General features: G+C 35.0%; 1 protein-coding gene across 4 annotated transcripts in view; it reads right to left on the reverse strand.

The window, feature by feature from the left end:
• Positions 1-1,065: 1,065 nt before the first annotated feature.
• Positions 1,066-13,039, reverse strand: part of Ap3s1 (adaptor related protein complex 3 subunit sigma 1) — a 46,452-nt gene continuing 34,478 nt past the window's right edge. The window contains exons 4-8 of one of the 4 annotated variants that reach the window (XR_005974985.1): positions 12,605-12,676; positions 10,521-10,628; positions 7,669-7,709; positions 2,825-2,872; positions 1,597-1,668 (exon numbers count right to left, since the gene is read on the reverse strand). Coding sequence is in view for 3 of the 4 variants with exons in the window: in XM_041659854.1 (XP_041515788.1) it covers positions 1,540-1,668; positions 2,825-2,872; positions 10,521-10,628; positions 12,605-12,676 (357 nt within the window). In the remaining variant the exon portion in view is untranslated. Of the gene's footprint in view, positions 1,669-2,824; positions 2,873-7,668; positions 7,710-10,520; positions 10,629-12,604; positions 12,677-13,039 lie in introns of all 4 variants that reach the window. The other 3 variants (XM_041659854.1, XM_041659853.1, XM_041659852.1) reach the window with 3 other exon arrangements.

Genomic DNA, 13,039 nt, shown 5'->3' on the forward strand with positions numbered 1-13,039 from the left:
ACTATGCCTCACAGTAAGCCAGCCACGGAGAAACATCTACAAGACCAACAGCAGGAGCATTAAGTAACTTGCTCCACTGCCGTCTCCTGCAGTTTCTCAATATCTGAAGCACATTCCTGGATGTGGGTTCTGCAATTTTTCTTCCTGACCATGCTTATCCCACAAATTTCCGCTTGTAGGACTTTCACCTAAGTCTTTTTTTTTTTTTTTTTTACTATCCCAAAGCTGGCGGTAATTTTAAAAACTGAAGGTTCAATTTTCTTTTTCTCAGTATGATTCCATACTAGGAATCCACAGAGAGAGAAATATGCTTCAGTATAAGAAAAAAACACCCCTAAGAACAACAGGCTATGGTTTTGTCTCATTGCTTAAAGTGGAGAAATAAAGCAGACAAAGCTTGAAAGAAATTAAAGTCATTTTTTTCTTACGGCGTTCTTAGAGTAAAATTCATATGTAAAACAAATCTGTAGAAGTGCTTCAAAAAAAAAAACATGTCTGGGAAAAACAACTGTATAGAAAACCATGGTCTAACTTGAAAAGAAACCCTCCGTTCTCAAGGTAAGACCACAGGAGACGATACGGGCCAATGGGCCAAACATCAGAACACATGCCAGAAGTTAAAAGGCAAAACCAACCAATCAGGACCCAGCAGTTCCTTCGGCTGTAATTTTACAGCAGGAACTGGAATCCTCACCAACAGGTGCCAGCTGACATCATTGGGCATCATCTGGGCAAGAATGGGAGGCAAAGAGCTTAAGGCAAAGCTAGTTATAGGAAAACAAAACAGTTCTTTAACATTTTTGAAAAAGATAATGTCCTCTCGCACTGCAAGCCTCATCGCACAGAACAAACACGCTGAGATACAGTCCTCAGTCTGTGCCACGGCAGCTTCCCAACGACTCAGTGAGCTTCTGAGGAATAAAAACATAAGTGTGAACTGAAAAAGTCAACACTGACAGGCGTTTAACAGTGGTAAAATATACTTTTATTTACTTTGTTGAGTCAGAGGTTGTAAAAAAAATTATTGCTAAAGTAGATACCAAGCAAAACAGAAAGGTACTTTAGAAGTCCAGCTACCTTGGAGTTTATTTAAACTAAGGAAAAGGTCATGTTTTCATGCAATACATACTTGGTTCTTTAAATAACAATTGTGACAAACAGCAGAAAGAATTAGAGAACGCTGCACTTGTGATCCATACAAAACATCAACATTTTGGGTTGTACATAATTAAAGAAACATCTCACTTTTCGAAATACTGTAATAGCCAATATATAGAGGCATGCCTTTATGTGGGCATAGGAATGCAATTTAGAAAAGAAAAAATAATCACACTGGAACCACTCAATTTCTTTAAAATCACTGAGCAAGAAAAGCAACATTGAACTTCCATACTGATTTTATGCAGCTTCTATACAGTACCTTGACTTAAATCCAAGAGCAAAGTTAAGACTCTCCTCCTCTATTTTTGGTAAACAACTGCATGGTAAACTTAGATGACTTTCCCTCTGGATTTACCTGGGAGTGGCCTTTTTAATATTTTATTTAAAAGAGGGCAGGTTTGGCACTTTTATACTGATGTCACCAATGTTAATATTTCTTGGGATCTCAGGAAGATTCATATTCTTTACAGCTGATACAGCACGGGCTGGAGCTCCTGCTAAGCCAGCCTGTATACAGAAGCAAATAAAAGAAAAAGAAAATGTACAACTCAGGTGTAGCTCTTTACAAACAAACTCAGCAATGGAGGACAATGGTAAAAGGTTTTCACATAACAAGCTTAGAGACCAGATGGCAGTTTGAATCAGTATGAGATGGTTACTTTGAAATACTAATCTATAAAGAGAAAACAGCTGACACATTAGAAAATACAATGAATACATGCAATAACAATGTAAAGAAAGATTTAAGTACAAGTTATGTGTGCTACCCAGATACCACACAATGTTCAAATAAAAGCTAAATTTTAGCTACAATTTAACAGACATCAGTTTTGAGGAATGATTTAGATTAATTTCCTTATTAAACATCTTTTGAAACAAACATGATAGGTTTGTTTTTATTTTAAAATGGAAATAATATATGTTTATAAAACAAAAGTAATAGCAATTATTTAGCTTCTTCATTCAGGGCTAAATCCTTACATTTTAAAACAATGAAATTGGTCTTATTACTGTTGGGGCTCTTCCAAAGTTTCTAAGAAAGGTCTAAAACATTAAAAAAATATTACATCTTTAGGGAAGCCTTAATCCAAAAAGAATAATTCTTCCTAAGACTGAAACTGCATGGAGCAAGCCATTAGTGGGAATCAAATGAGTAAGCATGCTTTGTCCTCTGATTAGACTCAACAACGTATGCTGAGTTTCAACCACACAAACTTAGAGAAAGAATAGTCTATATAAAGAAATGAAGTTTAAATTTCACTTATCACTAGTGCATATACTTGGATTCCTCTAGAAGGAACCTGTATAATTTGTCAGATAATTTGTTAGAAACTATGATTTAAAATGAGAGAAAACTACATATATATAATTTTTGAGTTAAATTAATAGGCTTCACTGTCAAGATTTAAAATACACCAATAAGATTTCACTGTCTTTAAAAATTCAGACTATATAAAAAGCAAAGCCAACAAATCCATCTGAGTTGAGTGGCACTGTTTTACACAAAACAAACACTTCCCCTTTGCTCAATTACATATATGAAAAGACAATATCCATGAAATTAGAAGCAATAGTTTTAAAGTCCCTTTTCATAATTTACATTTTTCTTCTGTAATCCTACCTCTTTTAATTAAAATAATAGTAATAATAAAGCTGTTGTTACCTGAGATAAATCTTGACTGATACAAAATAGGCCAGTGTAAACTATGTGCTGAATAAAGGATACAAACATTGTTAAGCAATAAAATAAAAGCCACGGATTATCAATTTAGGGTTGGAAATAGAGAAATTCGTTAAACTGTATGACTACTAGAGATGGTCTACACAGGCAATGATATGGTGATAATGGATGAAAGCTCTATGTCCAAGTCCAGACAGAGTGGGAGAATTCAATTTCCATAATTTAATGGAGGCTGTTTTTGATATAAAATTAGAAGTTTGACTGACTTCTTCATTTGTACCTACCTGAAACAAGGAAGTTTATGGTGTACCCTACTTCTTTCCCACCCACCAAAGGTGTTAAAGATAAAACTGAGTGTCATAACGTCAGAATAATAGAGCTGAAAATATATCATATTCAAAAGGATCTTTCATTTGATAGTTTCAAGTAAAAGTCCTAGCTATCAAAATTTGGAATGACTCAGGAGCAATGAAGATTCCAGTTCAAAGGAATTTACTACCCTGTAAATTTTCTTTTCCCAGAAGTATGTTGGATGCAAGGGAACAGAAATTATTTTAAAGTTGTAGAGATCTGGAACTATCATAACTTTTCCAGGCAAAGGAGGACTTGGTAAAATTTCAAATTCCAGGGTCAATTCATTACTATTTTAGCCATGGAATTTACATTAAGGATTACAAATGAAAAGTTGACAGGAAAGCATTTTAATGCAAATATTTTTAAGGATATAAATTATTAAAAGATTTTATTATTGTAAAAAATACATGTCTTATTTTATTGGTTTTATATTTTACCTTTATAAACAGGAAATCTATTTTTTCAGTATTATCTACCATGAAGCCTTGTTTTCTGTAATACCAGGTGTACAGCTAACTAAGCTCAGGCAAAGGAAAAGAAAACCATCCTGTCATTCACTAAACCATTTCTGTGAGCAAAGATGTTGTCAACTCTTAGCTGCTCATGAAAATATATAAAGGCACAACAGAAAATGATTGCAATGGCATTTACGTGCCATATTCTTACTGTGCAAAACCAGAAGTTGCTAAGTACAACCATCTACATCTTTTCTAAACATATGCAGCAAGCTGTACATGCAGAGGATGGGGGTTATTTAGAACACGCAGATGAATTAGAGAATCAAATTATTTCTCAAGCATGTTCAATGCTTTTGTGTAGTATGTATATCAGGAAAGTAAGTGGTGGTAAACAATGAAATGCATGTTTTAATTTTAATTAAGCCAATATTTAAGGAGCACGGATTCTGCAGAATGTATGAAGAAAAACGGGACTACTGGTCAGTACACAAAGCTGGCATGAGCTATAGATGTTTGAATATAAACTATGATTTAAACAGAAGGACTGTTACTCATATAACATCAAAACAGAAAATAAATTTCATTTTCAGACGTCCATGACTGTCAAGTCTGAAACTTTTTTTGCTAAAAAGTAAAATATGGAAAAGGCAATTTCCCATTAGGAAATCAGTTTTCTGACACAGGTGAAAGTAATTTTCATCTTAGTGAAGAATTTTTCTTTTCTTTTGGAAAGATGTACCCAAAGTATATGGATAACTTTTACTAACAACTTTTTCCAACAGCAACATCTACAGAAGTAAATTTTACCTCAGTTTTTAGTAACATATATACAAAATTTTAAAATGGAAAAATAAGCTATTTTTGGCAGTACAGTATAGCTCGTAAAGGTTTAAGATTGCATAGTGGACACAAAGCAAAACTAAGAAGACTGAAGTTGTACTAGAGAAATAACTTGTTTCCATCTGTTACACTAGCACACTACCATGGCGGCTAAGCAGCGGCCACTCCACTAACAAAAACAAATATATGGATCCAAAGCAGCTAAGAGTATGAACTGGATGACAGAATGAAGTACCATAGAGAAAAGGATGGTCATGTTTTCTCTCCCATGAGATTAAATAAATTAACAGAATTAAGAGAAAGAAAACAAAATGAAGTCTGCAGGTATACCAAAATGAGGCCAAACAGATAGAGACTTGTACAGACATACTCTTGGAAATTTCAAGCACCTGAATCACAAAGATAGTAATGGATGGATATGATTCGTTTTTGGTTTTGTTTTTAAATTGCCAGACCCAAAAATAAACAAAATATGTGCAAGCAAAACTGAAAAAAGCAGCATTGCTAAAATATATTTGAAAGAGCCTGAAAATTTCCTTTCCTTCATGCAGTTATCAATTTTCTTGGGAAAATTATGTACTTATTATTTCACGATGTATAAAATACCATACTACCATCTTAAAATATTTTCTTTAAGCTTGAAATATAGCATTATAAGATGGTAGTTGGAATAATCTATACAAACTAAAGTCTTTCTTCACCCTTCCTTCTGGAAACTGCTATGTGAACATTCATAACTTTGATCTAAGAGCCAAATCAAATAAGACCAACATTAACAAACATGGTACTAAATGGTTTCAGACTCAAAATCATTAACAAAATAATGACATGTTTTAAGTTAATGTTTTTCAGTAAAACAGAAAATCCCAAATCTTTTAATTTCTTAATGGAGGCAGTTTAATTTTTAATTTGGGAATTTGTATAGCCTTGTCCTTGCAGGGCACAATGGCACACACCTGTAGTTCCAGAACTGAGTTAAAAGCCAGCCTGAGCCATGCAGCCAGACTGTGTCTCAAAAAAAAAAAAAAAAAAAAAAAACCCTAAACAAACAAGCCAGACAAAACAGGCTTGTTTCTTGTTTGGGAGGCAGTGCTTAACATCACAACTACAAGCACATTAGCAACTGATGACAACTACTGAGTCAGACCTATAGTATTTTATAAACAATTTTAGCAAATTCCCAATGTTCAAAACTTTTCAACCCTAAAAGAAAATTAACTTATATATCATCTTTAGTTTCAGTTTTAACTTCTCTCTGTTGTTACTCTCTTGGTGAGACAGGATCTCACTAAGTAGCCCTGGCTGGCCAGGGATTCTCTATTTAGAGCAGGCTTGTCCTTAACTCCACCTGCTTCTGCCTCCCAAGTGCTGGGACTAAGGTGTGTGCTACACTTCCGGCCCCACAGTTTTAATATCTGACACAGGATTTGCCTGGGTGAAATAAATACAGCAGACTAATAACCTTTAGGGGTTGATTATAGGTAGTTTTGACAATAACACGTGACCTCAAAGGTCCGCATGGTAATTCTGTAAAAATACAAATGTCCCTATCAAGTTAAGGAGAAGGTATTGACTCATGTGTTGGCCTTCCCACATCTGTATCTTAGGGCCACTTTTCCTATTCTCTACTCTTTTGAAACAGATACCTAATTTTCTTTTCCTTTTTTTGGTTTTTTGAGACAGGGTTTCTCTGTAGCTTTGGAGTCTGTCCTGGTACTAGCTCTTGTAGATCAGGTTGGCCTCAAACTCACAGAGATCGGCCTGCCTCTGCCTCCCGAGTGCTGGGATTAAAGGCATGTGCCATCACCACCCAGCCAGATATCTAATTTTCTTTAAACTCAATTACAGTTGTAGGGATAGAAGTTAAAAGATCTAAGTGGTTATTGCCTCTTTTGTTAGAAAATAGTTTAATACAAGTAATTATTAGAATATAGAAATTGCTGGTGATATCAATCAATAAAGTGAATGAGGTCATATATTTTCCATACCAGAAAATAATACTTAGATACAGGGACTGAAAGTTGTATCTGAGCTTCATGAAAATAGCCCCTAGTTTCAGAATAAGACATAAATTATAAGTATTATAACTCTATTACTGTGCATCACGACTTCTCAGACCCTGCAGATTAAAACACTGTGATTGCTGGGCTCTCAGGAAGGCGTTCGAGTTCTTCAGGGCAGGCAATGGCTGTCAGCTTGGAGAGCATCTTATCTACCGTAGGGCTCAGGAAATTATTTTGATTCAGAAATTTTCAATTGGAAATTTATAACCATCTTAGTTTTTTCCTAACATGGTTTTGTTCAAAAAAGATTGCTTATCATCAGCATTATAAAACTTTTTAAACAGTAATTCACTGTTAATTTATGGTGTGAAACAAGAACAATCAAAGGTGTGTATATGTGTGTGTTTTAGAGTGTGGGGAGAGTGTGGAGGTTTTTACATGTATAGCATAAACAAGAAAAATTAGTTTTATAAGACATAATAATGCATTTCAATGTCTGGATTTTGGTATATATTTATTTTTCGAGCACTTCGTTCATCTTTTTAAAATTTGGTCTTTTTGTTGGCCACTGTTCTGTTAAGACTTTGGAACTGAAAACCATTTTTGGAGGAAAGGACTCTATTTAGCAGTCATAACTCTACACATTCACTGCTTCCCACTTCATACAGAAAACACAAGGTTTGGCTTTTGATTTTCAAATTCATAGCTTCCAAAACCCAGCAGGTAATTTTATATTAGGAAATTAATGTAGAATTTAAAAAAAATACAGGCATATCTATATATACTGCCAGAATTAACTGAGATTGGTTCTAGGGGATGCTAAAAATTAACTTTACATATAAAGTAAATTGTTATTTCTACAAATGGAAGTTTTCAATTAAATGACCATGTTTTTACAAAAGAAGCAAACAAACAAAGAATTTAAAATTTCCTTTTACAATGCAGGCAGACAAAACAGAACAAACATGACGCCAATGATATACTAGTAAAATACACTACATCCAATAAAAGATGAAGAAACTACAAGGATAAACTAGAATGGAAAATAGGCTACAGGGACTATATGGGTTCATCAACACAAAGAATTTTTGAGTCTGGCCTAAAAAATAATTGCCTTCGACATCATTTTGCTTTCCCTTTGTTAAGTACGTTTTCTCAAAGTCAGCAATACCTTGTCTACCTGTCCTGTCTGGGAGACTGAAAGATAAAGGTCTGTAAGAGAGAAGAATGGAAAGAGCTAGAAAGATCAGGATGTTCAGGAAAAAAGGAGGACTGACTTAAAAAGTAGTAACTAAATCCAGACCCATTTATCCACCTTAAGAATAACCAGAATACATAATTCCAACAAGTCTCCCACCCCAACCCTCTACCACCCCCAGAATTCCTTTTATTCCCTGGCAGATTGCTCAGTGCCTCTCAAATTTCCCCAGTCCCCACCAATATCCCATCTTAAACCCGTCTCTCCCAAAATCCCCAAAAGAAAATAAACCATCTTTTCTCTCACACCACACAGGTGAAACACATCGTCGTGCCTTTGCCTTTCTCCTTGGGACCAGACAGACCTGTCCTACTTGTCTGGAGGCTGGGAATTAAACTGGAAATGGACTATCTTCAAGTCCCTATATTTGATTTCTGACAGATAACCTAAATAAATTAATAAATTAATATTTTAAAAGCCATATCTTAATTATATTCAGGATGATTTTCAAAAGCTAGAAGATAATCCTAAAATAGTTCATATTTTTAAAATATGATCAGTTCTTTTTACGAATCTGAATTTTATTTAAGTCTTCCTTGTTATTTTTGTGTTATAATTGAAATTTACTAAAAATTAATACTTTACTCTCTAAATAATTTTAAATTCATCAGTAGAGCCACCTGGCTGGTTAGGTCTAAATACATGAAGTTAACTTAAAAAATTAAAGCATATGAAAACTTGAATTTTAGTGTGTGGTCTTCCAAACATTGAAAAATATAGTTAATGACAACTTGCATGAAGTCAATATAATTTTAATATAATTTCAATAAATAAAATGTCAAATGTAAAGAAACACATGATAACATAATTTGGTGGCTTATTCCTTATCTGATTAAAATATACATTCTTGCAAAGTACACACGCAGAAAAAAAATAATTTGGCAGCAGATAACAGCTGAGTATACTTATTAGAACACAGCCAGTGGATAACCATTATAAACAAGCACCAATATTCTAAACTTTTTAAATAAGATTATGCCGTAAAAAAAAATCTCTGCATAGCAATTTTATAAAACCACAGCATTCCCATCAAAAATGTGAATTCTGTATCTTGCCACTCTCCAAAGCTTAAAAAAAAACTGTCTTATTAATATGGTCTACTGAAAAACCAAATATGCAAAATGTACTTCTTATTCGTGACTATATATAAAACACTATATAGAACAAAAGTAAACAGGAAACAAAAAGAAAGAAAAAAGAGGAGAAGGAGGGATTGCCACTAACAGGAGATGAGTCCCTCAATATGAAACAAACCAGTCACATGACCAGTGTATGACTAGAGATTATTACAGAGTTTACAAATTAACCTTTCACTTTAGAGCAATCAGTGAGGCATTGTTACCGTGTCCTTGCATTTAAACCCTACTTTAAAACTACTTTCGCGGTTTTTTGAAGCAATGCTGAACAATTTGCATACATTTCAAGCCAATATTTTAATAGTTTTTTTTACTGTACTAAATAATATTACAAATAAATATACTAAATAAAACTGTTCTTTTCCTTGACCTAAAACAAAACTGTCTGTTGCATATTTTCTGCTTTCAAAACTCAGTAATGCACAAAGAGGTGGCAGAACATACAGATACAGTTCCGAGTCCTGACTTCACACTCTGCATCACCACTAAAGTCTCCCCTTTGGAAAGCCAACAGGCATGGCAGATTGAGAGAAAGAGACCTGGAAGACTACCTTTACTTTAAAATACAGGAAAGTGGTTTTATAAGGAGCTTCATCTGTTTCTCATTCAAACCCTGTGTATCCTTCAATTAAAATGAGCATAAAACTGTATCAAACTGAACTTCAAATATCACCAACCAAATATCATATTTTTGGAACTCACCTGTTATAAATTTATTTAGTAACAGTAATCCCACTCTTTTTACAGCAATATGCGTTTGAACTTCCACTAATAATTCTTTTTGTTTTGTTTTGTTTTTCAATCTGAGTTATAAAATGCAAGAATAATCCTTAAAGGCTGGGCATGGTAAACATGCCTTGAGATCCCAGTGCCCACGAGAAAGACACAGGTGAATCTCTGTGAGCGCCAGGCCAGCCAGGGAAACGCAGTGAGACTCTGTCTCAAAAAAATAAACAAAAGAGAGTCTTTAAATAAGGGAAATGCTGTACGTTATCAAGACTGCTCATCTTTCTCACTTGTGTCAGAAGCAACATCCCAAGATAATGTGAACTTGAGTGGGTCAGGCACAGCACCTGCCGCTCACCTGCAGCCCAGTTCTTGAGAAGAGTGACTAAAACTCTAAAGGAGGGTCACACAGCACGGAAGTGTAAATGTTCTTACTCAACCTGTTCAGTTAGCCACAAGTAACAGGTTTCCATCATAGAATACAGTACAATGTATGTATTAATGAATAAAATATACAACTAACTTGTTATTTAGCTTTGGGAAGGACCTAAAAAAGAATAAAGTACTGAATCTATTTTTCTCAATGTGCAGACTGACTAAACACCTATTACAAAACATGACTTCCTCAAGAATTCTACTTCCTCTCCTCTTCCTCCCTCCAGAAATAGTTTAAAATAGTATTTGAAGGCACACTCCCACTGTGGTTAAAAGAATACATAAGCTTTTTGGAGGTTGGCAGTCTTGGGACATTCTGACATAAAATGTGCTCACTCTGAAACTGAAGGGTACTCCAGGTGTACCTAAACGTTCTGCTGAAGGACACACAGTGAAGGCTGCAGAGTCATGCATGAGCTCTCGGGCATGCTCAGAACCTTCACTAACTAAAGCATTTTCCAGCCTTACCTCAGATTTCTCCAGTTTATTTTGTGCATCAATTTGTGTGACAATCTCATTCATGTTGGTCTCCAATACCATTCCCCCCATCACCATTTCTGCAAGAATATTGTGAACCTAAAAGGAAAAAATAGTGTAAACACAGAAATTCACTACAAAGAGTTTAACTATTTTGTCATTTTTGTTTTAAAATTTGCTGTAAGGGCTGGAGAGATGGCTCAGAGGTTAAGAGCATTGCCTGCTCTTCCAAAGGTCCTGAGTTCAATTCCCAGCAACCACATAGTGGCTCACAACCATCTGTAATGGGGTCTGGTGCCCTCTTCTGGCCTTCTGGCATACACACAGACAGAATATTGTATACATAATAAATAAATAAATATTTATAAAATCTGCTGTAATAAACTGTAATCAGATTCCACTTTCACTAGTACTATGAAACTTCGGGTTTCATACAGTTTATGTAGGCATTAAGTTTAATGAGTTGAAAACAGATAGCATTAGTTCTCCACAAGATTACTGAAAGGATTGAATTAGACAATCTATAAAAGTAATCAAACTAAATAAGTGATAAATATTAATTACAGAATTCCCTCTCATCTGCATTTTTAATTTTTTGAAAGTTTCATTTAACTGCATTCAATTTTGATCCAAAAATATAAGGTGGAAAACTCACAGAAATACATAGTTCATAAGCTTTAAATGTATGTTTTACTCCTTTCTAACCAGAATGTTGTGAATTGTTGTAAGGTCTTCCTTCCAGACTTCTCTACAGGAAACAACTAACCCAGCCCCTCAGGGCAGGAAAATGGCCAGGCCCTGCTCAACAGGGAAAAAAAAAAAAAAAAAAAAAAGGCCCAAGATCAGGGCACCCTGGAAAGCTCTTCCTGCCCAAGAAATCTATATGAAGTCTGTTTCCTGCTCAGTTATTTCTGTTTCTCACCAGAGCAGAGGCGGCCACCTCCTAGTGTCTTTCCCAATAAATCTCTTGTGTAAAGGTTCGTTGTGCTGTGTGACTTTGTGGTATCCCGTGGTTCACAAACGCCAGGATTTTCCCTTCAGAGCTGCAACACTGGGGAAACCTTTCCCCTCAGAGTTGAGACATTTACAACTTACAACCCCCTTTCCTCAAAAATAGCAACAGGGGCTAGAGACATGGCTCTGATTAAGAGCCCTGGCTGCTCTTAATCCAGATTCAACCCCCAGCTCCCACATCTCAGCTCACACCTGTCAGTAACTCCAGCTCGGGGAGATCCATCAGACACCCTCTTCTGGCTCCTGCAGGTACCACATATGCATGTAGTGCACAAACATACATGCAGACAAAACATATGCAAAATAACAAGTAACTGAAAAATTGAAAAGCTAACAACAAGAAAACACAAAACAAACAAACCAAAAGAAAGCCCCAAGCCATCAGATTACTTACTTAGGACAGTAACCAGTCTGCATTCTTTGGGAGCTCTTCCTCTTAGGACCATCACCTCCAAACACGCAGCAACTGTGGCCAGAAACCCAGTCTCCTTCAGCTTTAGGAGCCATCGACACTGACCCAATCTTCCCTTAGTCTCCCTTGGTGGAAATTTCCTTCTGCCTATTCCAACAAGCTCTTAACTCACTTGTTTTAAATCTCAACGCATTACAAAACTAATTTCCATGCTTCAGGGGAGAAAAAAATGTCCTCCAAACACACACAAACAAAACAACAGCACTGCCAAGAGAAACTTAATTAAACTGCTTCAGAATAAAATCCCAAATTCAAGGCAGTAAAAGCTCTTCAAAACCAGTTCTCTTGATTAATACCAATCCCTCTTTACAGAACAGCCTGTATTTTACTTTTGCCAGTATGGTTCTCTCCTTTTCTAGAATCCTTTTCCATTTATTCATTCTTATAATCCAGTTTAAGTGCAAGTTCCTCCAACCACAGACCCAGGCAGAGGCAACCATGTCCACCAATCCCTGCTCAAGTGATTTCCTCTCCTAGGTAGGAATCCTTCTAGCTTTGTTCATTAAATGGCATTTCACTCTAACAAGCACAAATCAAGGCTTTTCCTAAATAAAAAGCTTAAAATATTTGACAATATGGTAAACAGTACCTTGTCTACATGGAATATTAAATCCAGTTCACAGACATTTTCAAAACATTTATCTAATGTTTCCACAAATACCTAAGGAAAAAGAAAAGAAAAAAGATATTTTGAAAAGTATGTACATTCATTCAAACTTCTTATATATGAGGCAGACAATCCTTACTATATAAAAACTTCTATTATCAGAACCTCTTTTGAAAATTCAAGACCATAATAAAAAGCAAATGCCACTTTCAGATAAACTAAATTTTAGTATTCAAAACAAACTTCTGTAAATTACTAAAATTAAATAGGATCAACACCATTACTTAAAATTTTAAAAAATTTAAATATTCAAATAAGTTTTCTTCAGGAAAGTATTTGAGTAAAAATTCATCAGAGAGTTCTAATGGATAGAGTCCAAGTTTCTTTCATACCTAATGTGGCCAGTCATTTTTAATT

This window comes from Microtus oregoni, unplaced genomic scaffold (assembly GCF_018167655.1).
Source record: "Microtus oregoni isolate MIOR12 unplaced genomic scaffold, Mior012 000011F_ref0000422, whole genome shotgun sequence".
Classification (NCBI taxonomy): Eukaryota; Metazoa; Chordata; class Mammalia; order Rodentia; family Cricetidae; genus Microtus; species Microtus oregoni.